This window comes from Psittacula echo (genome assembly GCF_963264785.1).
Source record: "Psittacula echo genome assembly, chromosome: 3".
NCBI lineage: Eukaryota > Metazoa > Chordata > Aves > Psittaciformes > Psittacidae > Psittacula > Psittacula echo.
In genome coordinates this window covers 30,723,307-30,749,159 of record NC_137736.1, presented here as the reverse complement: position 1 = coordinate 30,749,159, position 25,853 = coordinate 30,723,307, and the positions used below count along the sequence as shown (strand labels likewise).

Here is a 25,853-nt window from a genome sequence, read left to right as displayed (position 1 = left end):
AAAGTAATATCCCAGCCGTAGTTGTGTTCCCAAAATACTTGGGACAATTAAAACTGCAGGGTACTTTTTAAGAAAAGTATTTAGGTGGTGCCTACCATTAAGCTGAGGACAAGATACATGTTTTCAGTATCTTGAACAGCTTGGAAAATCCCCACCAGCTTAATTATCCGAGTCAGTTTTTCCTCTAAGGGAATATAAACCAAAGCCAAGCTTTGGAAAAATGCTGCCTTCTCAGCTTGGGCGACTGCTCTTTTGGGATCTCACCATGCAGTCTGTTTATTACTTAATTTCCCTTCGCTTGTGAGAGTTCAAATGCTTTTGCTTTATGGATCTCCATAGGCAGGCCCATGCAGCATCACTGGCAATGCTTGAACTTGCATCAAAAACGGCTTTTAAATACATTAAAACCTTTGAACATTAAGCTTGTCAAAAGGTCTCCCTCCTGCAGCTCCCCCTCCATCCCAGGTGTTTTCAGCTATTTTGGGTCTAGGCACTTGCTGGTCACTTTATTGTGTTAGCTCCAGTGTAGTTGTTTGTGACAAGGGTGATTGGCAGCATTAGCTGGCTTCAACATTTTTTTTTCAGCTCTGCAATGTTACATATTTTAAACAAGAGGGGAACCATCATGCCTTCTCGTAACACTTTCTTGTGCCACCGGGCTACAAACCACCCTTCAGTGGCAGCTGTGAACTCCCCCCATGAGCTTTCACATTACCCTGTAGTTCTTTTTTTACCCTATTTTCTTCACTTGTACAAAGCAATAAAATGTGAATTGCAAACCAAGCTTGTGGCCTCAGATTTACTTTTCTTCTAATCTGTTTCACAAGCTCACAGGAAAGAGTGCTGACACCACCTGATGGGCACCCACTCATCTGTCCCCTTTCTACACCCTATTAACCACAGCTGGGCCTGGGTGCTGGGATATTTCTTGCTACACCTAGACCTGGAGAAATATCAAAATGGCAAGAAAAGATTCCTCACCTCGAGGGTTTGCAACACCCTGGGCAAGCTCGTCTCTGGCGTTCGGTGCAGTGATCCTGGCTGCAGCCTTTGGGCACAGTTTTCCACTGCAGCCCCTGCAGCACCAGGCAAGCCTGGCTTTTGTTGCACGGTCCGCCAGAAATGAGCCTGGCAAAGGGGACAAATAGCCGCAGGGTACTATTCCCCGCAGGCAAGGGAGGAAGGTCTTCTGCCTACCTGATTCCCAGGAGCTCTGCACTAGGCATCAGTTGGGCAGTTAGCCCTCATGGGATGGTTTGTTGATGCAGACTGTTTTTAAGGCTAGAGAGAATCACTCTCATCACAGGAGAGGCAGGAGTATATACCAAGAGATCTTAGTGATTTGGGTCAGCCAGGTCTTTCTGCATGTACTCCTAGAAAAAGGCTGTGAAATCCCTTTCTATATAGCTCTGGATTATGTAAAAACAGTTTTGGAGATGTAAAGTGTGAGCCAAGTTGCAGCCTGCATTGCCAAGCATCTACAGGGCTTGTAAACCCAGCTCCTACTTCCTCTCTCATTACCACTGACTCAGGCAGGACGGCTGACATGGGACTCATCTCTGACCTCATGTAATAGGAGAAAGAGCGTTCACTGGCCAAGGAGAGCCTAGAAATGTGTGATTTGCTCATCATCTTTGCCATAGACCAAAGGCCAGCAACAAACCTATCATATAATTAGTCACACATAGCTCACATTTCCTGCTTGTTGGGGAGATTGGAGAATCTGAAACTCATTAGGCAAGTGTTGCACTTTCTTTGCCCAACCTTTAAAAGCTTGTGCTCAGGAAACAAAATAGCCAGGGAGGCTGTCAGAGCCTCCAGGCCTCAATAGCTAAAGCCCCAGCTTCATCAGCTACGGCTTATTCTAGTTGATAGCCTTGCTGCCTGTTGGCTTAATGAGCATACCTCCAGGTATTGCTCTCTGGCTATCTATGTGTCTTATAATAGAAATTGCATAACATAGAAATGCCAGCATTATACAGAAATGGCATTTTGAATTTAAGCCCTACATTGTTAACAGCAATGTGATGGTAAAGCAAAAAGGTCTCAGGTAAAATCAAAGCCCAATATATCAGGTTCTCTCCTGTATATATTTTGAGAAGTTCTGCTTTGTGCAGTTGCAGACTGATATGGAAGTTGTGTGGTACAAAGCCAGAAGAATAAAATATTGATAAATGTATGTGATAGCACAAATGTGGGCAAGATACTGTGCTGTACCTCTTGGAGGGGAAAGTCAGTCCTCATGCCTTGGTGGAAGAAGCTCCAGGGCAGTTTTTCACTAGGTTATGTAGCTACTGACTCACAGGAGGATGAGCTCTCCCTCTTCTCCCCTTTCCTGCCTGCCCCAGAAACCTGTCTGGGTTGCCCAGACTCTGGGCAACACTGTGACTGTTGCACCCCCCGAAATCTTAAAGCATACGTCCTTGGGCCATGCCTGCAAAGCTGGTGCATGTGGCAGGGCACAGCTACCCTTCTCTGACTGCACACAGTAATTTGCCGAAGTGGGAGTATGCTTACCAGAGGATGCATCTGCATGGGCTCACATGGAGAGTGTATGGGTGGCCTAAGTTCAGCTTTAAGATGGCCAGATGCCAGCTCCAGCTGTAAGAAAGCATGGGTGCAGTGCTTAGGCCAACATGCCCTAAGCAGTGATTAGAAGTGGTTTACACGCAGGCAGCACAGAGCTCAGGAAAGCAAGTCTGTGCTGATCTGTAGCAGCTCGGTAGCCTGATGCACACAACCTTCTCATAGAAAGACCAAACTGAAAGTTTATCCTTTGCCTTCACTGCAAAACCTTCCCTCCCCTCTTGCCAACCTGGAGAACTTCAGACCCTGGTTCTTATTTCCTATCTCAAGGAGAACTTGCATCTACAGCAGCTGCCTTTTCATCATACCCAGCAAAAATCCTTATAGGTGCAGATACAAGTGTTCAAAAACTGCATAGATAAGGCCGTCAGTGATATGCTTTAGTGGTGGTCTTGGCAGTCCCAGGGTAATGGTTGGACTTGATGATCTTAAAGGCCTTTTCCAAACTAGCTGAATCTATGAAATCTCTAGAATTAAGTAGTCCATCTGGAAAACACTTTAGTGAAAAGCAGCCCTAGTGTGCAATGAGTGTGAAGTGAGTTCCCCCCCCCCCCGTCACTTTATAGTTATCAGTGTTATGCAGTTGGCTAGGTCAGACCTGCCACACTGGGAAACGTGCACAAAGACAAGCAGAAGGAAACAGATAAAAATAGAAGATATGAGCAATCAGAAGCAAGCAGAACATTCTTTATAGCCAAGAACTGGAATTATCTTATACAATATTTCTATGGCATCCTGTTTCATTTTTGCACGTTGTTATCATTATGCCAAATTCACTCCCTAATCTCCTCATCCAGCTGCAGCTACCAGCTACGCATGTGAAACCTCCACAAAGCCTTTCTCAAGACATTGCTCAAGGGACCAGCACAAATGTGATTGCTGGGCAGAGGAGGCTGTGAAAGGTCACCCTGCATTCCACCGGTGCGGTGGGCAGGAGGCTGCTCCCAGAGACCGGAGCTGTCCACCCACAACTGGCTTAGTGGGCACGTTCAAGCAGAAAAATGGTCCCAGTCAATCACCTTCAAATGACAAGAAGCAAAGGCCCATACCATGCCGAAATAGGCAAGAAAACTATTGAATTCTTGGTACTTCTAGGGTATGGCTTGCAAGCAGAGTTGTTTCTAAAGCCAGCTTTCTACTGCACCCACAAGTGTCCTTCAGATCAAAGAAAAGGGAAGATGTATGCAAGTATTGATGGAAAATGCATGGATACTAAATCCAGAAGTAAACACTGTGACTGTCTGATTTGATCTAGCAGAAGAAAGGCCAAAGACTCCTATGCAATACTTTCTCCAGGCAGGCAAAGAGCTTTTGGTTGGGCTACAGCACATTATTTTCAGAGGGCATGCAAGCTTGCCAAAATAATTCCTCCGCTCAGTCCACAAAATTCACACACTGGATCAGGGGCCATCAACCTTCCAAGAACAAGAGCCAAGCAAAATAACATTGGACACTTCAATGTGAGAGCACTTGCTCTAAAAAATGGTTAGCTCATTACTGGTTCGATGAGTGTGATGGCAGTTTTACAATATGTATGCCACATGACCGCAGCCTACCTTCACAGCAATACACTGTGATTTTGACTGATGTCTGGTAAATGGATTCTTAGTATATAATAGTTCTGATTTTGTTTCTAGATGTGGGAGCTTTCATAAGCTTATACAAGCATAGTTTGTTAGCCCAGACGTGAGAATTCATTCTGATTTAACTGCGAGGATCAGGGATTGACTGGCAGCTGCTGTTCAGCACAGCACACTTACCTGCTGGGGGAGGTAATGCTTAACCTGACACAGCCCCATCAGCAGTATACAGTATTCCCCCTTCTCCAGGTTCCCCTTCAAACCACAACCTCTGGCCTTCAGACCTCCCTCCCCAGCCCCTCCAGCAGTCCACAGGTCCTCGCTTGACAGAAAGGAGCATAACCCCTCAGCCTCAGCTGAAGGGGGCCATATCAGTGGAGGATCTAGCCCATTGTTCCCAAAGTCTGAGCTCCAATTTCCTTTTTCCTTGTGACCTCCAGCTTCGAGTGGCAGGGTAATTTGTCAGGGAAACAGTTGATTCAGCAGCTGTTCTGGTTCACTGTTGTGCACACATGACTCAAGCCTGTGGTCTTTACTCAGACCCGTGGCAACAGCAGGCTTAGAGGTCTCCAATCTGATGGGATTTTTTTCCCTGGCAATATTTTCTCAAGCCTTTATTATCAGCTTTCCCCCCAACAATGCAAAACAAATCCGGGAAAAGAGTGCAAACAACAATCTCATACCACCTCTGCACCTGCAGGCAAGATCCTTTCTCCAGGCTGATTTTGCTGAGCTCACCCCGCAGGTGCCTCAGCAGCTTCACGCCCAGCAGCCCAGTTCCCAGGGACTCAGGAGTGGCTCTGACACACAGCTCCATGCGGGGAGCATGGAATAAACCATCAAATCCTCTGCATACTTTTATTTAGTTTTCATCTGAATACAGAAGAGTTACAATGCAGGAACAGACAAACCAGCACACTCATCAGTCAGGCACCCTCTGCCAACCAAGAAGCCACAGAGATTTACTCTCAGGCAGCCTGCAACAGGGCTGATACCTAAAATTAACCCTCTGCTGGGCTTTCCCTCAAGAAAAGAGGTAGATCTTTAGCAGCAATGGCCCAACAGTTTTTTCCTCCAAAGCCTGACCTTGACAGAGGGATTGTAGCAGAATAAAATGCAATACGAATAAAAGTAAGCAGAAGAAAAACATACTGGTTCATGCGAATCCAAATTCCCAGTGGTGTTGGCTAGCTAACTGCAGAATACAGGCGATAGAGACATGGTCTTCTTTGTTCAACAAATTATTCAATCCAACATGTTCACATTAAACAGTCACTGCTGTATTTCTTTATGTGCATGTTGCTTCTTATTTCTGCTTGCACGGGTCACTGAAATACAGAAATTGACAGACCCTTTGAAGCTACCACCAGCTATCTCGAGGGCACACTACCCAGGCTCAGATTTCTGACCTGTTTTTCTCTCATTTCCCATGTCCCTCCAGGGGAACATGACTGTGTCCACCTTGGCTATGTGGGGCAGCTCTTCTCCCTGGAGACCGCTCTGTAGGCTTGGGCAGGAGTGCAGGTAATGGTAATGTTTCTGCTGATGGCAGTACTGTCATTGACAGCAGCAGAAAAAGGATCTCACCCTGATTTGGACTCATCAGTATCAAAGAAAAGGGCATTACCTTATAATATAGGGTATCACCACATCCCAGCATGTGCCCTGTGAAGGAAATGATCTGGCCTGGTCTGAAGAACAGTGTTATACGATGTAAACTAGTACCCTGTGATCAAGCAAGCCCAGAGGAGGCCAAGAAGACGATCAGAGGGCTGGAGGACCTCTCCTATGAAGACAGGCTGAGGGAGTTGGGCTTGTTCAGCCTGGAGAAGAGAAGGCCCTGGGGAAACCTCATAGCAGCCTTCCAGTACCTAAAGGGGGCCTACAAGAAATCTGGAGTGGGATTTTGTACAAGGACATGTAGTGACAGGGCAAGGGGAATGGCTTTAAACTGACGGAGGGGAGATTTTGGTTAGGCATTAGGAAAAAATTCTTCCCTGTGAGGGTGGTGAGGCACTGGCACAGGTTGCCCAGAGAAGCTGTGAATGCTTCATCCCTGACAGTGTTCAAGGCCAGGTTGGATGGGCCTTGGAGCAACCTGGTCTGGTGGAAGGTGTCCGTGCCCATGGCAGGGGGTTGGAACTGGATGAACCTTAAGGACCTTCCCAACACAAACCATTCTCTGGTTCTATGGTAGTGTAAAACAAAAAAACAAAACCCCAAAAAACCCGAGTCAAACAAAACCACATTGCCATGGTGTGTGTTTGGTATTCTGTGGCAACAGCATGTGGAGGCCAAGGCATAACTTCAATAACAGCAGAAGTAACAGTTGGGCAAGATAAATGGCAACGAATCCACCCAGAAGCTGCTTCCAGTGGCCAGCAGCCATGCCAAAACTCCAGACCTGCTTCCCAGCTCTCCCACTAGGACACCCAGGACAGCCTCGCTGGTGGCACCAGCTTCTCCTTCCTTCCTCCCTCCAGCTCCACGTAACTTTCCTTTTCCCTCCCAAGCTTCCTTCAGTGGGAAACAACACAGGTGGTGCATTACCCTGCATCCAGGTTCTCCTCTTTATTTATCCACAGGAGCCATTGGCTCTTTTGGGGATTCAGAGAGGATTAAGCAGTCTGTGAAATTTTAGAAAAGCAGAAAAGGGATGTTGCAACCTGATTTGTTTATCAGATGCGCTTGTGGCTTTATTCCACGTTAGTTTCCATCCAACAAGGGGGGCAAGCCCACGCCTACCAGGTTAAACCCCACTGCAGGTGGTTCAGGCCGACACATTTTATCTGGAAATCTGCAGGGGAGGGGGGAGAGGAAGCAGGCAATTACGGTGGACAACACGGGGCAACCAGTCAAACTGCCTGCCTCCCTGCCATCATGTGTGGCCGTACCCGGGTGGCTCCCTAGATCATGGCCCTACACAAATACTCCTCCCCTGTGACACCTCCTTCTTCCATTCTGGGGACCTTATGGGCAGAGCCCAGACAGCTGTTCCCAGCTGCCCAGCCTATGGTCTTAGAAATGTCCAACTGAAGGTGGATCTCTGAGAAGCTCGTCACAGTGACTGTCCAGAAATAATGCCCTGAGGAGTATAACCACCCCGCCACAGCTGCATCTCTGCCAGTGGCTAAATCACAGGGCAGCAAACACGACTTCTCTTCCAATGCTGTTAGCCCTCTCTGTACCCTCTTTCACCTACTCTGACGGCTGACTGCAATCAGGAGTGAAACACGGGAGGAAAAAAGGCCTTTGTGAAGTCCTGTGGATAGTTTCAGCCTTCATCACAGATTATGCCACTCTTCAGTGTTCCGTTGCGCTTGGTTTTCCCGCTTCAGCTCCCCTCCTCCTGCGGGGAAGGCACAGCAGCCAGAGGCCACAGCTGCGGGATGGCTCAGGTTGTCCCAGTGTGATGTTGTCCTCTGCAACAGCTCCTTAATATGTAGCCTGTGGTGGAAACAGGATATGAAGCACAGGATGGGAGTGGCACTTGCTTTTATTGCTGTCCTGAAGGTGATACTACTCAAATTGTATTATCATGTGTTTGGATAGGAGCCAAAAATGTGAACACTGGACCACAGCAAATGTGGGTCTTTTTTGTTTCATTAGTACAATTTAAGGGCAATATCTAGAGTTTTACTGTCAGTAGGTGAGTCACAAGAAGCAAAACCTGGATGTGGCTCTGAGACAATCAACTCCTGAAGCAGTTACGTACACGTAGAGCCCGCACATGAAATGAATCAAGTGATGAAGCATGGAAGAGTCTGCAGTGCTTGGCAATGCCTTTGAAGGGCACTCTGTTGCAAGAGGACAGGTCCCGGCAGTGCTGGCTGCCACAGCTGCCTCCCGGTGATGTGGGGTCACAGCAGCACTCATACAGAGGGAGAGTCTGGGAATGGCTGGGAAGCAGCAAAAGTTGTAGAGGCCTGATACACTGGAATAAGAGAAAGCTAAAGGCATCTGTAAGGATCAGCCAGTAAATGCTGGGAAAGCTAGAAAAAAAAGAAGAAAGAAACAAAGAGCCTAAACTTAACTGCCTGAGACTTTTATCATCAGAATCCCTCATAGCAAACTACATAATAACGTCATTTTTGCTGATTCACACGCTCACACTGCCTATCTTGCAGAAGGCAGAAGCTGTCTTCTTTCATCTGATGTATTCAGTGTCCAAGTAGTTATTCAGGGCTCATCCCTATTGCTGAGAAGGATTATTGGGAATATTTAAAGGTCCTGTAGGAAAAAAAGGTTAAGAAGAAGTGAGCCACGTGACTGAGGTGCACTGCATGGGCACATAGCAAAGACTCCTGAGCAGATGTGCTGATACGCCAGGACCGTGCTGCTTCCCCTTAGCCCCAGTGTAAGATCAGGGCTGCAATGGTGTTTTACATAAATATCCATGGATTCAGATGAGCTTTTTCTCACACCTACACTTCAGCATGGAGCGAGAGGAAGAGGTCACCAAACAACCAGGACTAGCCCAAGGCCTGTTATTGCAACAGCAAAATGAAAGCTCTGGCTCGTTCTCAGACACAGAAACTTGGGCAACGCGATTCATGACACACACAGTCTGACCTGTGAGAGAGGAAATGTGCACTGCCTTGCACTGCGGCCATCACCTGCAGCTCTCACCCGCAGCCACCACGAGTCAGTGCCCCTTCCCAGCCTCTTCTAGAAAGCCAGGATGACTCAGCCATCAATGAGAGGAAGCTGGGAGAAGGACGTGGCAGATCATCACCCTGCCCAGCCAGGGTCCTAGGAGGGGGTTTTCTACATATAGTACCTCAGTACTCTAACAAATGCTCTCCAGCTCTTGCCAGCTCTCTGCAGGCTCAACATATTTCTCCTCCAGTGCTGGCTCCTCCAGTTCCCCATGGAACAGGTCTCCTGTCAGCACTGCAGCAGCATGCCATGGGCATTGTGCCCTTGCCTCATGGCAGGCCAGGCTTGCCTCCGGGACACCTTCGGGTCCTCCAGCCAACAGCTACCCCAGGAGAACTGCTGGGGAAGGGGCACCTCCCAGCATTCCTGCCCTGGGGATGGTTTATTCCTGGAGTTAATGCCGGTCAGGGCATGACCTAAATTGTTTTTGAGGAAGTCACAGCCACATGGGGCTGAGGTCCTCAGTAACCCACTGTCCCCAGTGACCAGCATGGTCTGTTTGAAGAACTTGGCCATGTGAGGAATGCTCCATCACTCATTTTAGATCCAGACATTCCTTCATCCCACTTCCTCTGAGGCAGGCAGATCGTCCTGGCTCAACAGGAAATATCACTTGAAGACACGATCCACCTTGTATCCCATGGGGGTGAGAGCATGGAAAACAAGCTAGCACGCCACAGAGGAAAGTGTGCATGGGAAATGCTTCTAGTCTGAAGCTCATCTGGGCTTGTCCAGGTGCTTCAATAGCATGATGAATCTTCTGTTCCTGGCTCATTCCAACCCACTGGATTTTAAAGATGTGTCTGCCCATCTTGGTCATGTCCTGCATGTGCTTCCAGGTGTCCTTGATCCTAGAAGAGGGGAAGCATGGAGATTAGCTCCATTTCCACCAGCTCCTAAACCCCTTCTTGGGGGGGAGGGGGTGTGCTCTGATTCTCTCTATGGAGTAGGCAATACTCTAACATCTAACATTTGTACAAAATAGCCTTGCTGGTATGTATTTTTTCCTGATGTTATCTTTTATAGCAAAGAAACTTCAGTCACAAGAGAATCAGATCCTCAGCTCATGTGCCCTGGCTTACCTCCAGTAAAGCTGATGGAAAATTCCCAGCTTATTCTGGGGTTTATATGCCTTCACTGAAATATTGCCAGAATTACTTCCAGCCCAGCTGTTACATGGATGCTCCAAAGCTCTTCCTTCCTTCCTTCCTTCCTTCCTTCCCTTTTAGAGAAAGGTGACCCCTGGCACCAGCACAGACTTCCAGGGCTGCGAGTGGAGGAAGGAGACTGTCACCATCAGGCAAGTGCTGAGTGCTTGTTCCTGGTCAAGGGACGTGGTTGTGGCTGCATGCCTCTCTGCATCCACACTGCAGTGCGGTCCAGCCTTGTGACACACTCTCCTAATTTCTGCCTTCCCCCTCACCTGGACATCTTACACTACCCCAGCTCCTTCCTTCTTGGTATTGGGAATGGTCTGGACGCTTCCTCTGGGTGATGTGGGAATCTTGCTGTCCTGGCTTAGGAAGGACAAGTAGCAATCCTGCATCCATTGCCTTGGTATGGCTGAGGGGGGAGTCTATCTCACAACACTTTTACTGTCGTCAGATTAGAGGCTGACACTAATCACAGTCATTAGAAAGCAAGCTCTTCTTGAGGGCACGTTGTGCCGAGAGGTGGACTCATCACTCTTCCAGCCTCTCTGACTCTTCCCATTGAGTAGGGAAGCTCCCGGTAGAATCCCAGGCAGTGAAACAAATCCCACCTTTGGTGTATGCTTGAGCCTGTGTCACTCATACACACAACCTCATGTTGTGCAGGTGATCAGGTAGCCATCTTCACCACGGAGCTTGTTAACAGTGTTTACACTTTTGCATTCCCATTTGATGTTGTTTTTAAGAAAAAGGACCACCAAATCTATGGAAGAGGTATGAAAACAGGTGGGTTTTCCATCTCCATGCTCCAGCTAGGTAGAGGTGTGGGACAGGAGCTGCAAAGGAGCCATGCTTGATGGGGCAAGAAGACAAGGTGTGCCTCTCACCTGCCCCTCGCCCTGAGCATGACTCTTCCAAAGCTGGAAATAAGACAGGAACCTCAGTGTAGTGCTGGGTTTAATCTGACGAGCCCTGCAGAGAAGCTGGCTAATGATACGCTGTAGGGCCACGCTAACCAAGCTATGCCACTCAATGGCCCAGCCAGCATCTCCACCCAGCTCTGTTGTGTCCTGAGGGCCCATCCACAGCCAGCTCGGGTCTCCGGCTCTGCCCAGTGCCAGACCAGACAGAGCAGCCTGCTGGTGTTTCGTGCTCCCTGCTGGGTTTTGGCTCTCAGGGGGATGGTGGCTTTAAACCAGTAATGCTGTTCACACCATATTTTGCTCTAAGAGGTGGGGTTGGCTGTAAAACAGATTGGCAGTGTGGCCACACTGGGGGTTATTCCCTACTCCCCTTGCTGTCTGGGAGCCCTCGAGTCTCCTCTCCTCCAAACCAGTAGCTCCCTGCTTCTGATTTTCTTCCTGTTTCAGTGTTTGTCAGCCAAAGGTGCAGCTCACCCAACGCTCTGCTGATGCTTTCAAAGCACTGTGTGTTATCCAGCAAAGATTAGACATGAAAAAACGAGTGGTTTGAACTGAGACCCACAGCAAGATTTATGAATCTGTCTGACTGCAGTTTAATAGCAGTAGCTGCTGTGGACATACCCTGCTGTCGTGAGGCCCTGCTTACCCTCACTTTTAGCAGTCTTCCTCCCTCCTGCTTTCCACAGAAGGAAAACCAGCTCTCCTCATCACTCAGCTGCCTTCACTTGTTCTGGTTACACAAAGTAACACCATGCCAGCAGTTGTCTTTGGCTCCAGTGGCAAAATCTGAGTTAAATTAGAGATGTTGCAAGCCATGGATGGTGTTATGTGTTGATCTTGAAAGGGGACTGGGCTGTAAAAGGGTGTAACTCATGCTGTTTTGCCAGAGAGAGGGTGTATTAATGGAATAAAACACCCATGCCCAGCTGGCAGAACAGGATATAAGGCTGGGGCAGGAGGATGCAAGATGAAAGATAGCAAGGTTGCTTCATCCAGCATCCTTTTTCCTATTCCTGGCTACTTTCTTTCCCCATCCTTTCACCAGAAGGGTAAAGCAGGATGAGCAGGGATGTAGGTGTGCACTGAACAAGGCAGCACAACTGCGCAGCCTCTTTCTTCTGGTGGGATGAGGTGGCATCAGCCAAACACATCTGGGGGACACTATGGATACAGCTATTTTCTTTCCCGCTTCTGAAAGTCGCTGTCTTCAGAATGTCAGATCTGTGGTGAATAACCAAACATCACCCCAGGCCCACAATCTGCTCTTACATGGGATCTGTCCAGCAGCAAATACACTCACAGAGCAGCCTTTGTGGTTTATTTTGCCCAATATTGAGGCAACTGAGTCCTCATCCACGTTATTCTCATCCTCTGAATGGTAAGGGAATATAGATGGCCATTTGCCTGGATCCCCCATGTAGTAGGAGCCTCACAGACCCATAGTATCCTGTTACCACATTGCTTTGCTGACACTCCCTCATGCATAATGTGCCTGTGATTACTTGCTAGAGGCAAGAAGCAGAGGCCACTCCTCTCCTATGCTCCTTAAATAGTTAAATGCACTGGTCAGTTGGGAGCAAGCCTGACAGCTGAAAGAGGCGCTGCTCCCAGGACAGAGCCAGGTCTGAATGTAAGTAATCTGTTTGATAGGTACAACCCTTCATAGGTGTTGTTATGGTGCCTGGGTTGTCTGCAACTTCTTGATAATAGTGATAAGTAGGCACTGGTTTAAATTTTCGTTTCAATTTTTCCTTTATTTTGGATACATTTAGTGGATCCTTTTTTTCCTGAATTGCTGTCCTCCGAAAATCAGTTCTGTTTAACACTCAAGATACTAGTCCTTTCTTTAAAAATATAAATAGCTATATATGGCATTATACATGTAGCTCTGTGGGGTTTTTTTCTATTTTAGCATGTATTTGTGTGCGTTGGGAGGGGAGAAGTCTATGCACACGTATCTGTGTGCATGGGTTTATGACTACTCACGAGACAGAGGATAGTGATGCCTATCTCTAGTTGATGTGTGTGAGACACGCTCTTGAACATACAGAGAAAATAGTCAAAATGGAAAAAGAGTCCTTAGGTTGTGGAAAAGCATTGGAGAGAGGAGCTGGTAGAAAGAGGATGAGTCGTATCATGGAAAAAAAGGCTGATTTCTAACCTGTGTATCCAATATGATGATGGGGAAAAAGTAGCAACAGAAATGTACTGAAGCCTGAGGGAGTACTGATGTGGCATCCCAGTATCTTTCCAGCACTGTCTGTGTCTGGGTGAGTGTTGGGATGTGAGCGTGCATGTATACGCAGACAGATGACATACAGACTTATGTGTTCAAAACCATCTGAAGCCTGTTTTCTTTCTCAGAGGGGCCTGGTGTGGTACAACAGCAGTTGGTAATCCTTCCCCTAGTTGCCGCTAAAGGCAGATGCTACTCTAGACTTCTTTCTCATTTTGAGGTTCATACTCAGGTTTTGCCTTGCTTTGTGTCGCACAACCTGCCTGTTAAAAATGCCCAATGTGCTGTGTGCCTGGCCTAAGGAAAATTAGGCATCTGTTTAAGTTAACGGGCAATACCCTGGCCTTTCGGCTCGTTATGTCATTTGCCCCAAGCCTCTCATTACTGTTTTCTGGAGATCGGTCCCTGCCGTGTTGGTTTTCTGCTGTATTTTGTGTGGGAGGGAAAAACTGTTAGAAAAGCATAAATGCATATTCCCCCCCCAAAAAAAAAGTTTTCTGTATGGACAGGATGTTCATGCAGTGAAGCAGCACGTGGCTCAGCGACACCCACACTGGCAGATATTTTGAGTGCCAGCTCAACATTTAACCAGTTTCACTGTTCTAGAGCAGAAAATCCTGTATTCCTTAGAAAGCAGTGTCTGAGGAACTGCACGTCAAAACACTGTACTTTTGTATTCAATTTAACAACTTGTACACGTAGCTAAAGGACCAGTCCCACTCCAGTGGTGGCAGGAGCCAGGCAGCCCATGCCAAGAGACTCCAAATGGCAACATGGAGCTGCGGCTCCCTGCTGGATATCATCTTCCTGAACACTAGAGGGACAGCCCATCTAGCCACTGTCCTGTCTCCAGGGCTCTGCAGAAGAGCTTGAGGTGACCCATAAAGCAATAAAATGACTGTAGAAGAAGTCCCTCAACAAAATGCAAGCAGTGGTAGGCACTGAGAGTAATATACATGGATAAGAGCGATTGAAGCTTAGTCTCACTTTTATAGGATAGAAAATGAGTAAAGCTGTGGCAAATGAGTATCAGGTAGTCTAGGGATGCACAGAAGGTGGGTTGTTCGGGGTGTTTTTGCAGTGGGATTGCAGAAAGTTAGGAAATTCATCTATCAAGAAGAGTTCTGGTATATTTCTGAACTTTGGTCCTCTTCAATGTGTGTAGTTCATCATGGCATTAGCCAAAAAACGCAGGGCAGCCAGTTCAGCGGAACAGGCTGGAGAAGGTAGAGAAGGGAAATGTGGGTTTTGGGAAGCAACAGAGAAAATCTTGTTATCAGAAAGTCAATTCACTTTCAGTTAATCTGTCTCAGAATAAAACTATTACCCAGTGTTCAGCCAAGGTATAAATCACTTTTTTCACATTGTGCCCTCTGAAAAGGGGAACGCCAAGACAAATTTCACTTCTGCAGAGTGTTGTGATTATGGATTTCTACTGCAGCCAAAGTAGATGTAGTCAGATTGACCTTGGGCAGAGCAGAGATGTACGGGCAAGTTTACTTGTATCTGGCTTAGAATCTGGACAGAATCTTGCTTTTCTATTTTTTCTGTATAGACCAAAAAATCCTGGTTAGCTAAAGGCCATACTCTAACTGAACCGTGTGGTCCCACACACCCACTGTTGCTGCAATTCATTATATTCCTCCAGGTACAGCTCCAGCTCCCATGCTGCAGTTGTAAATCTCCAAGCACCTCTGTGAATGGGTCCCATGTCAGCTCTGCACTTAACTCATACAGCCACCCGTCGTGGTTATTTGGCCATTAATAGATTCCAGGCAGACCAGTCACAACCCAGCCGGCAGAGTAAACACATTCATTAAAAGGTAATTGTTGCAAGAAGGAGGAAACCTAACCAGGAATAGACAACGTTAATCATCCAGGATGTTCAGGCAATTTCAGACACCCAATCAGCACCTCAGTGGTCTGGTGATGGGCTTATCCTAGCTGGACCAGAGAGGAAATGCCTGACTTCCCTGAGTCAGGAGCAGTGAACATCCCAGTGTGAGGCACAAGGAGAGAAGATATAACATCTCTTGCCATCAGTGTCTGCAAGCAGGATGAGAAAGGGAAGGAGGCTGCCTGCCAGGGATGCCAGCTGCCCAGACCTGGGGTTCAGCTCACTATCGTCTTCGAGGGTAACCCTCATTTTAATACTGCCGAACGTCTTTGGAGTGACTGTCAGGCAGAGCTGCCCTGAGGGAGCTTTCCCTAGTCCCCATCAGAATTTTTTCAGAGCTTTTTATTCTGTTATCCTTATTTAGCTCTTTAAATGGTCCCTTCCATGAGATTTAAGGGAGTGGTCAAATCTTCAGGTACTGTAAACCACCAGGGCACTTGTTGCAATACATGGGGTTGCAGACTCAGTTTGTACAGACTCTTTGCAACATCAGAGCTGCATAGGTTAATCAGTGCTGGCTGAAAAGCAAGGAAAACTGCAACAAGGAAAGTGAATGACTTTAAATTAGCAGAAGTTGCACATTTGGAATGAAACTCTTGGCTGCTTTTTACAACTGGGCAGGACCAGATTTACACAAAGCTTTTCTAAGATTATCAGATGCTTTCCAAAGAAAGGGGTTTCAGAGAACCAAAAGTTATACATAGATTTGTATCAAAATTAGAAAATTGCTGTTGCCAAAAGAAAAAGCTTATTTTTTTGGATGTGGAATTGGGAGATGGAGTCAAAAAACTTTTATCTTGGGATTTTTCAGAATGGAAAGATTTCATGGTTTACTTAGAGGCAATGATTGAAGTTCTTCTCGTGCTAAAAATGACTTCGAAAAAAACTCATTAAAAAAAAAAAAAAGACAGCCTCAAGAAACATAATTTGGCAGAAAATAATTTCTCAAGTTTCCTTCTCAACAAGATAACAAACTTGCATCAGTTTGGATTCGTTTAGTTCCTTCCCACAGCTCTTTTTCAATTCAGCAGGTTTTACTGTGGATGATTCAGCTCCATTCAGGAGCCAGAGCTATAACAGCAGTATTGTTCTCTCTCACCTTTGTGGTGTTACTGTTTGAATTATACCGGTACCTTAGAACGGCTCATCTTGGTTCCCCTGAGATAGTCGTTGGAATTGGCCGTGTTATTACCATGTCCTGATTTTGATGGTACATGACCAGCAAAACAGTCTCAGGGAGTAGTATGTGCCTGTGCATGTACACACATCTTTCATGCAGAAAGCTGTTTCTTCTTTGAATTCTTGTGCTAACTTGCCACAGACTTTCACCATGGCTCTCTGCATGCAAGACAAGCAGCTAAAGGATGTAGCCAGGTGCAGTTAGCTACACAGCAGAGGAGAGGAAATGGTGTGCGGGACCTGAGTAGAAGACACAGGTGTGCATTAACCAGCTAAGTTGGTTCTTTTGTTTTGCTTAGCTCTTGCAGCCAGAGTGGAAGCTTAAGATGGCTCTCAGCAACCACACAAACAGCAGTTCGGTCATGCCGAATTTACTCCACATGTTTGTGGAACAAAAGAAGACTCTTCGGTTCAGTAATTTCAGCAACCCAGCCTTGGAGATGCAGGAGGAGTTAATGGCCTCATTCTATATCCTCATAATCATTGGGTTTTTCGGCTTTCTTCTCTTTGTCATGATGCTCAGCAATATTGTGTCCAGCAAGCCTGAAAACTACATGGACTATCTCTATTCTGGGAAGTTTAACCCTCAGAAAAGCCAGGTGGAGCTTCCAGGAAAGGACAGCAAAGACACTTTCATTCTTATCAACAGTGCTGCCTTACTGGAGCTGCAAAGGCAGGATGGCAAGAACAACCCTGGGTCTGAGGTTCCAAGCACAGATGCAGCCCTGAAAAATGTATGAAAATGTCTTCTATTTATTAGCTTTCTGTTGTGCGTATGGAGCCTAAACAGGGGTATTTTTTGTTCATGAAAGCAAGAAAATGAAGAGCTGTGCCAGGACAGATGCCAATCGGTCTTGTGCAAGCTTCCCACGTGCAGCTGTGAAGGTACCCAAGTACAACCTGTGTTATTACAGCCCCAGGCCGTTGGAGAAGAGTCTGGAAATCAAGTCCTTGATGTCCCAGCTCTTTTGTGGCTGTTTCTATCATCTGTTTTTATGGCTTGTTTCTCAGGACAATGGAAGGCCTTCCTTTGCATGCTGTTGTATCAAGCAGGGCCAGTACATATCCAGCTGGGGCACTGTTGGTGTGTCTGTTTGCTGTTATTATTTATTCACTTATTTATCTGGGGGGTCAGAGCAGCCAGAGCACCACATCAGGCACCCGGAGGTGGAGGCAAGCTGACCCATGTCTGATCTTTATGGAAGGAGGGTTATTCCAAGGGTTTGGAAGCACATCTCAAACTTGAACTTGTTTGCTTGCTTGGCAGGCTTGGTCTGCAAAGGGTTTTTGACAGTGGTCGTGCATTTCTCAGCAGCTCTCTCCCTGCATGCCAGCCCTACACTTAATAAAGCCTAAAACACTGAGGAGGATCAAGACATCCTGATGTTTCTCCAGAGTCCCTCCCCAGGCCCACATGGACAGCACTGGGGCTGACAAACCACAGCTGTAGCCCTCAGGGTTGTGTCACCATTGCATCCAATAGCCCCCAACAAATTCTTTTGGTGTTTAGTGCTAAGCCTCTCATCATGAGATTCCACCCAGCCAGAGCCCGCAGCCCTTGCTTCGTCCTCAGGGGGTAAACAGTAAGCAGAGGAGTGCCACGATGGTTTTAGGGTGTCTTCTGTAGGCCAGCAAGCCTCGGCAGGCATAAGAAGGGGGGAGTTGTCCACCACATCACACACTTGACATACAGGGGCAGGCAGCTGTGGAGAGGCAAACGCTGGCAGCAGCCTTCAGCTTCCGATTTTTGGTCCACACATTCATTGGAAAAAGGTCTGGAGTCTGCAAATCAAAATGGCTGGAGACTGGCGGTGCAGGTACTCCAAGAACTTTAAGGCATTTTGTTACAGAAGCAAAAATCCCATAAAATTGTGTGCCCGTGCGGTGGGTGTTGCTGGTTCCACTCAGCCTCCTTTATGTAGCTTTGTGTGTTTGCTTTTTGCTACTGACAGGAAAAGAAATCTTAACTATTTTGTACCCTAGGAAACATTATTTCCTGACTTTCCTAAAGCAGGTTTTTACTCTCTCTGTAGCTTCACATTTTGCTACAGTAACTTTTCTCTCTTTTTTTTTCTTTTTAATGTATCTATCTTCTTCTGCCATGATATAGTGTTATTATTATTCTGGGGTTTTGCCACTGTTTGGGCCAAGCCAACTGCCTGGAAATGATTTACTACATGTGGGCCACTTCCTTAAAGGGAGTTTCCAGAGCCTGAACTTGTAAGACATGTTCCAAGGCTGATACTTCCAGCTGATAGCCAAGATGAAATCCACACCACTCTCTTGGCTTTCCACACTTCTTTGAATTCCAGAGATTCGGCTTTCCAACACAGACATCTCCTTTTTTGGACAGGTACATATTCCCCAGACACTGTCTCCAGCAGAAGCCAGTTAAGCAGTTGAGTTAGTTTTGGACCCCATTGCCTTTGGCTTCATTACCATGTCTGGTTTAACAACTGCCTGGTTTGAGCCAGGATCTGCTATTTATACTCGCTGCTTTTGACTGCACTCAGTAGCCATGCTCCAATTACAGCAGCTCAGATACTCAGACCTGAAAAATGAGAGGTGCTTTGAAAGCAGAAAACACACATTTGCAGTTCCACGTTTGTTCCTTCTACCCATGTGGAAGTGTTCCAGGAGGTAGCAAGTATCCCTGTCCATTTTGGAGAAGGATCTATTTCTGCCCGGTGCCAGCACTGAGAGGAGACTTCAGCATGACTTCTAGCAGTAGTGACAGTTTCTCCTGTCTATCAATTCTCCAGTTTATCAACTTCTCCAACCACGCAACAGTGTCAAGAAACCTGTGGCTGTGATGCCACCAGCGGGAAGGCTGATAAGGTCAACTCTGGCATAGTCCCTAATGCTGCAATACAAATTTCACCATTCCTCACGAGGTGTCATGCAGGTCCTTGTGGGAAACCACCAGCAGTTGTTCTAGCTCTGTTCTGAGGAGTTCAGGGCTCTCACTTTAGCTATGGGCTTCATTTATTTTCTGAAGTTTTCATCTTTTTTCTGTTTCCATCCTGAGGCCACCTTCGATTTTTGGCAACTGCTTGTCTTATTGGTTCCCCATAAGGGACTAAGAGCTAAAATTACACACTTTGGGAAAGGCTCATTATTTGACACCAGTAATACTACCCTGGCATGGGACTTACTTTAGGTAGTGTTCAGGACTTCATCAGACAAATAGGAGGGAAAATAGATTATTTAAATTGGATATGGTGTTTGTTAGAAAAAGAATCCTAATTGTTTTCACTCCATGTAAGACTGGAAGAGAACCAAATTCCCTGTAGAATAAAGTGTTGGTTTTGGCAAAAAAAGAAAAAAAAATCTAACTTACAAAACATTTTATTTGGGTAAAAATAAAATGTTGAATTTCAAAGTTAGCAACTTCATTTTAGCTGCTGCATGCAATATAATACAGCAGTAAAATCATCCACTGTTTGCCTAACATCATGCCTACTGTTTATGTGTATTTCATTATGTTCTGTATTTCATTATCTTTTTATTTTGCATTTTAAAATAAAGGGTTTGTGATGATTTTTAGCTTGTGTATAGAATGTGGTGACTCGTAACCTAATCACATAATTACTACTGAAATGGGTAATTAGTATGTAACTGATAATTTGTAGCCTAATTGCTACATTAATAGGGACTTTGTTCGTGGGTAATTGGTAAATTTGTTATTTAGCTCAGGGCACAATGGAATTTGGTGAAGCATCAAAAAAGTGCATTGGAGGGAGAGCTGTGTGTGTGTCACTGTTCAGCCCCAACTGTTGTACCCAGGCAGTGATGGAGGAGCTGGCATAAGGCAAGGACCAGGCCTCCCACCTCCTTCTCAGGCGGAACAGGAGGCTGCTGACCCTGCTGAGTGCTGATGCCCAGACCCCCAACGTTCAGGGCACTGCCTTACTGCCAGAGGCAGGTCTTGATGGCAGGGCAGCAGGGCGAGAGCAGGAGACTCCAGTGCAGTGTTTGAAGGATAAGAGAGCAATCACAAGTGCCCTTTCCCAAATCCCAAATACACTCTGGCTATGCCAGTGATTTTGCACTGTGTGGCCTTTCTAGGGAATGGCAGAAGTTTAAAACTGCAAAAGAAGGAAAGGTCCCTGACCTCAAGTGCTCACTGAGTAGACATGTAGACATGGGGTGGAAGGGAAAACAGGCAAAAAGTACCTCAGCAGACTAAAGGTAGCACGGGATATAAAATACATATTTTGGGGTCTTGGTCCAGTGATTTATGTCCGCTGCCAAGTCCTTTAAATGACGGTGAGATGCTGGGACCATGAATAATGGTTGTTAAAGCAGGTTAACAGGTGGGTTTATGTCATATATGTATACGAATGGGACAAACGAGAATCCACTTCTTAAATAGTTACTTTGAAAAAGACATGAAAGTAGTCCATCCCTGCCATGTCACTAATATCAGCTGCATTATCATTGGTATTTCCGTGACCAGTTAGGCTTAAATCAGTTCATGGGGACTGAAGAAGCCAGGGCCAGCCAAAGACACAGGCACAGCAATGCCACCTGACAAAAGAGCATCACCATGTCCTTCCAGGATAGAACCACAACACAGTGACACAAACCTTGCCTGTGCCTAAGGCCTCACAGGTAGAAAAGCTGGTTTGCACCTCCCTTGCCAAGTCCCTTCATTGGCACATGAAATCACAGACAAGCGCTCAGCCTACACAGCAGGCTTGGTCACTCAGCATTTGCCCTGATGCTGCAAAATGCAAAAGCCTGGAGTGACAGAGCAATGGTTTGCTACAGGGAGTCCAAACTGAGGAACATCAAGCCTAATTTTCCTGGGCAGCCTCGGTGGTACCTGCATGTGTGGTCCCGTTCAGAAGAGGACTGTGCTTTTGACCACTTCTGGTGTGTTTCAGGCTGCCTCATGAGGTAGTCTCAGAGCACACGGATAAACTGGGCACTAGGAGCCAGCGAAACTGGGCACTAGGAGCCAGCGATCAGTCTACATGGGACAGCAGCACAGAGCTGCTGGTGACAGGGTCAGGTCTCAGAGGAACAGGACAGACAGAGTTAGAGCTCTCCTTAGCCAGCCATGGCCAGCAGGTCTCAGGGACAAGAGGGAGGAGAGGATGGGGAAGCCCTACTCCACTTTCGTATCTGGGGACACTGCTTGGATGCTACCACAGTTGCTTCCCTGACTTGCTTCCTGTTGATGTCTATTCACATTCAAAAGGATGCTACCGCAGTTGCTCCCCTTCCTTCCTTCCTACTGGTGTCCATTCACATTCAGAAGGTAGCTAGAAAGCAAGAGTAACAAAAGCAACACGTCCTTTTTGTGCCTGTCTCAAGGACTCATGCATAATTAAGTAAATCCTCTTTGGGAAGAAACAAGGAAATGACACCTTCAATTTAGGTAACAGGGAATATGATTTGTGGTTCGAGTGGGTGTCACAGGTGGAATGATTGTCACAGGCACCAAGAAGAATTAGGGAATAAGATTTCTTTACAGGTAGTTCTTTTGACACTTTACATCCAGTTCTTGAAAAGTGAGGTCCCTCAATCAGCATTCTGGGGGACCTCAGGCCCTAATCAGGCTCTAAACATGTGCTTTTCAGAACTAATAAGCACCCAGTAACTCCAGTAGGACTACTCATGTCAAGCTATCCTCCTGGTATATATCTATTAAGAATAAAAACTAACAGTAAAAGAGAAAAGTATATCATCTAATACAGATGAGTCAATATTATGTTGTATTCTCATGTGAATATGTACCACATATTTTTCTTCCTACGTGTGCAGTCCAAATCTGCCATCATTATGCATTCTGGCTAACAAACCACACAGGCTTCTTTCTGGGGATATACCTTTCTTATATTAAATTTTAGACTTCCGTTCTCCGTGTGATGCTGCTAACATAATGTGCCCCATCACTCAGCTGCCTCAGCAAGGAGAGCATCCAGGCAGCTGAGTTAGACCCCACTGGCCATGTCCATCTTCAGACATTTTTTGATTCACAGTTTCACACTGCATTGGAAAGAAGGAAACCTGTTCCAGAGGCAATGATGTGGGCTGTCGGGTATCTCTGTTTCAGAGGTGGGCAAGGAAATGTGTGCCATCAACAGAGACTGACACATTTGTGTGGCTCAGACCCATCTGGCAGGCTGACAATGCTACCAGCTTTCACTCCCAGCCTTGTAGGTACAGCTAAGTGTAAGCAATTCAAGTCTTGTACTGACAGGCTTGGTCCCGCAGTAAAATTCTGTATATGCATCTGCAGGCAAGAGGAAGGGCAGGTAAGAAACCAGATGGGTCAAAACAGTCTTCGCTTTCTGCTGCTCCATAACCTTCCCCAGATGGACACTTGCTGCTCTCCGTGTGCCTGCGCACACATGGGCACACACACACTTACACATCTTCCCCTGGCTGTTCCGTCTGCACAGGCTGGCTGCAGCCCTTGACTGTGCCACATGCTCCTGTATCCCTGTGCAACTTGCCACGGCAGCAGGGTGGTACCTGTCCACTCTCTGCTCTGACCTTCACTTCAGCCTGTGTGTTCACACAGTGCCACACAACCAATTCTCTTTTACCCTCATAATCTCCTCTGTTTCTCTGGAGGTGTTCCTCACCCTTGAACAGGGTGATGGTGTTGGTGTCAGGCACAGCACAGGTCCTTCAGAGGTTCATAGCTAGGGCCAGCACAAAATGGAGAATTGGGAGCACAAAGTGGGAACCTAAGAGGACTCAAGAAAACAAATTACTCCTAAAGCACCCTGAAGCAATGTCTGAGGTATCACTTATTTCTTCTGTCTTCAAGGCCTGGAGCTGAGTAGGCTGAACATGGTGGACCTCGCATAGGCTGCTGTGCTGGTGGGTGCCAGGCACCATGCAGCACCTCACAATGCTGCTGAGATTAGGCCTGCCCATCAGAGAGGTGCGTACGGGGGTCCAGAAGTTCTCCTTCCCCAATAATAAGACACCTGGGATTCATCCCCCACCTCCGCCTGGTGGATTTCAAGGCCACATCCTCCACAAGGGCACATGCTTGCCAGGGAGGAGCAAATGATTTCTACCACTGGTCTCAAAGCTTAGGCTTTGTTTTCCAAGATACCTTTAAATCAGCCACCTGAAAGCCCCTGTGATGCTGCTGCAGGTTAGCTGTTCCACTGTAGAATAACGCCGGGACAACGGGCACATTGTGACCTCTGCAAGCATCCCGCATGAGCCTTGAGAAACCAGCATACAGGCATGCAGCGCTTCACAAATCCGCTCCTCCGGCATGTACTTCCCAGAGGCTGTTCTGATGTTGCTCGAAAGCAGCAATGCCTGAAGTATTTAAGATCTCTGAGGACACTGCAGTTCAATGGCTTCAAGACTGTTTTTTTGGGGGAAACAGATATTCCAGAGAGTCTTATAACAGGAGAAAAATCATCTGACAAAACCGACCTCCGTTGGCCGATATGGACACTTATTCACGCTGGCAGCTGCCAAGGGTGGGTGCCCTGGCAGTACAAACTGCTATTAAGAGGTGATCTGCCCACTCATCAGCAGAATGGGGCTTTTCAGGAGTTGTGTGAGTCTCTGACTATATCCCATGGGAAGTGTGTAATTGTGATGAGGGATAAAAAGCAGCCGAGGTGTGTGGGGGCAAAAGATGGCAAGGAGACGGAGATGGAAACTCTGCTGCCAGCCCTACCAGCGATCCACATAGCCAGCATTAAGTGTTGCCCTGAAGTTGCTAGAGCCAATGGCCATGAGCTTCTTGTTGTGCCTTCATCTTACAACTACCTCTACCCGATGGACGTTGCCTGGTCTTCTTTGAAATGGTTTATTATAAACAACAGGAATAAGTTTTCTCTGAGGTCTATTGAGAGGACCCACTCCTACAAGTGTGTTCTCCTGAGTGATTTGATTGTTAAAGGACTGGAGAACATGACCCCAAGCAAATGGAACGCAGTGTTGAACAGAGTGAAGAGATGGGAGAACTACTACCTTGGTACACTTGCTTAAATGGCTTTTCCTGCAGTCAGGCTTCAGATGTGTTTTGATTAGTGTTGAATGAGCTATCCTGCTCCAGCCCTGCCAACCTCTTTCCTTCAAAGAGTGTGAAAACCTAACAGATCACATGTCAATAGCACTAATAAAAGATTTAAATGCAAATGTTTCATTTTAGGAGTATTCCATGACTAGATTGATATGTGCTATGTTTGGGCTGTGAAGGGACAGTTAATTTCTCTTAACAAAAAAATGGGCCAAAGCATGCCTCCGATCCAGTTTAGCCAGCCTTCTGCACAAATTCCTCTTTTATGGGAGTCATAAGACCACACCTCAGATGTAAATGCCCCCAATTTTGAGAAAGCCTGGGCTGCAAAGTCAATTCTGTAGGTCAAGCCTGTCTTTGATGCCAATGGGAGATCTGCTCCTGAGCAGGGAGTATGCTGGACCATGACTGACACCAGAATTCAAAGCTTAAAGAAGTCTGAAGAATTTAATGTGACTTTCCTATTGTATATGCATTAACATCTGAAATCAGCTCAGTAGTTCATCACATTGAGTACCTTGCTTGCACCAGTGGCCTGCAAGAAACATTTCAGTGACAGGTAAAATATATTTTTCTGAAATGAGAGTTCCTTTTGAAGCCTAACAATTAGTAGTTGGTTCAGGCTTTAAAGCATGAAGAGCTCAGTCTCTCAGGATAAAATACGGCACTCATCATTGGAGATTTTTTTTACCCATGACAGTGTTTACTGAGATGATTTCTCATGGATCTGTGTTCAAAACATTAGTTATGAGCGATGCAAAGAAGTATTTCTTAACAGCAGTTTTTTCAAGTTCATTGAACAATTTGCCCTTTCAAAAGTGGATCCCAGTTTGCAATCTCTGTGTTGCTCATTACTGGGTATGGGTTTATTGTGTACTTCTAAGAGAACTAAGATCATAAAAAGTCATGAGATGATTCACAGTTTCACTAAAACATTTCAATACACTGAGGCAAACCACAGTTTTATTCCTGTGTGTGTGGAAACCAACAGAACAAGCATTGTGATGAGGAATGGCAGAGAGATATCTAAAATAGGGAGTCTCGTCTACCTTCAGAAAAGTCCACACGTGTAACTCTCTAGAGCTGAGATAGAAATATGCAGAGAAAAATAATCATATTCACTTCATATTCATCAGCAAAGACATCTGCTCATTTTTCACAACTCTGGATGCAGCAGAGAATGGAAAATTAGTTGCTTCAAATGCACGGGAGAAAGAGGAAAGGGGAAAGGGGAGAGACTTTGTTTTTATTGTTCTGACACCATGAGCCTGAAGAAAATTTCACATTGGCTTGAAGCAGCAATTGGTCAACTAAATATCATGAATACGAAGTGGCATGAAATCAGCATAAAGAAAGAAATAGGCCTGGTGCGTCTTTACCACCAGGTAGGCAATAATTGCACTGTAGCTTGTTTTTTTTAAGAAATAAATGATGCACACCCCATTTTCCCAATGACTGTTTACCTTCACCCTGTGACACTGCACTATACTAACCGAGGAGAAGTGACAGTCAAAATCAGCACAAACCTGATGATTTCATTGCTATGTTCTGGATTTACATGAAGAAGAATGAGACCAAAGCTCAATGGAGCATAGTCACAGTCCCAGTAAGGCCTCACTGCAAGTCAGCCT

The 25,853-nt window shown here is 46.3% G+C and overlaps 1 protein-coding gene across 1 annotated transcript; it reads left to right on the top strand.

Annotated features, from left to right (window-relative positions):
- Positions 1-23,429: 23,429 nt before the first annotated feature.
- On the top strand, positions 23,430-24,191 carry LOC308218644 (protein FAM243B; the record flags this gene model as incomplete). The annotated part of the gene is made up of 1 exon (XM_080612920.1): positions 23,430-24,191. One exon carries the CDS (start codon positions 23,430-23,432, stop codon positions 24,189-24,191), a length of 762 nt encoding a protein of 253 aa, XP_080469046.1.
- Between the last annotated feature and the right edge of the window lie 1,662 nt (positions 24,192-25,853).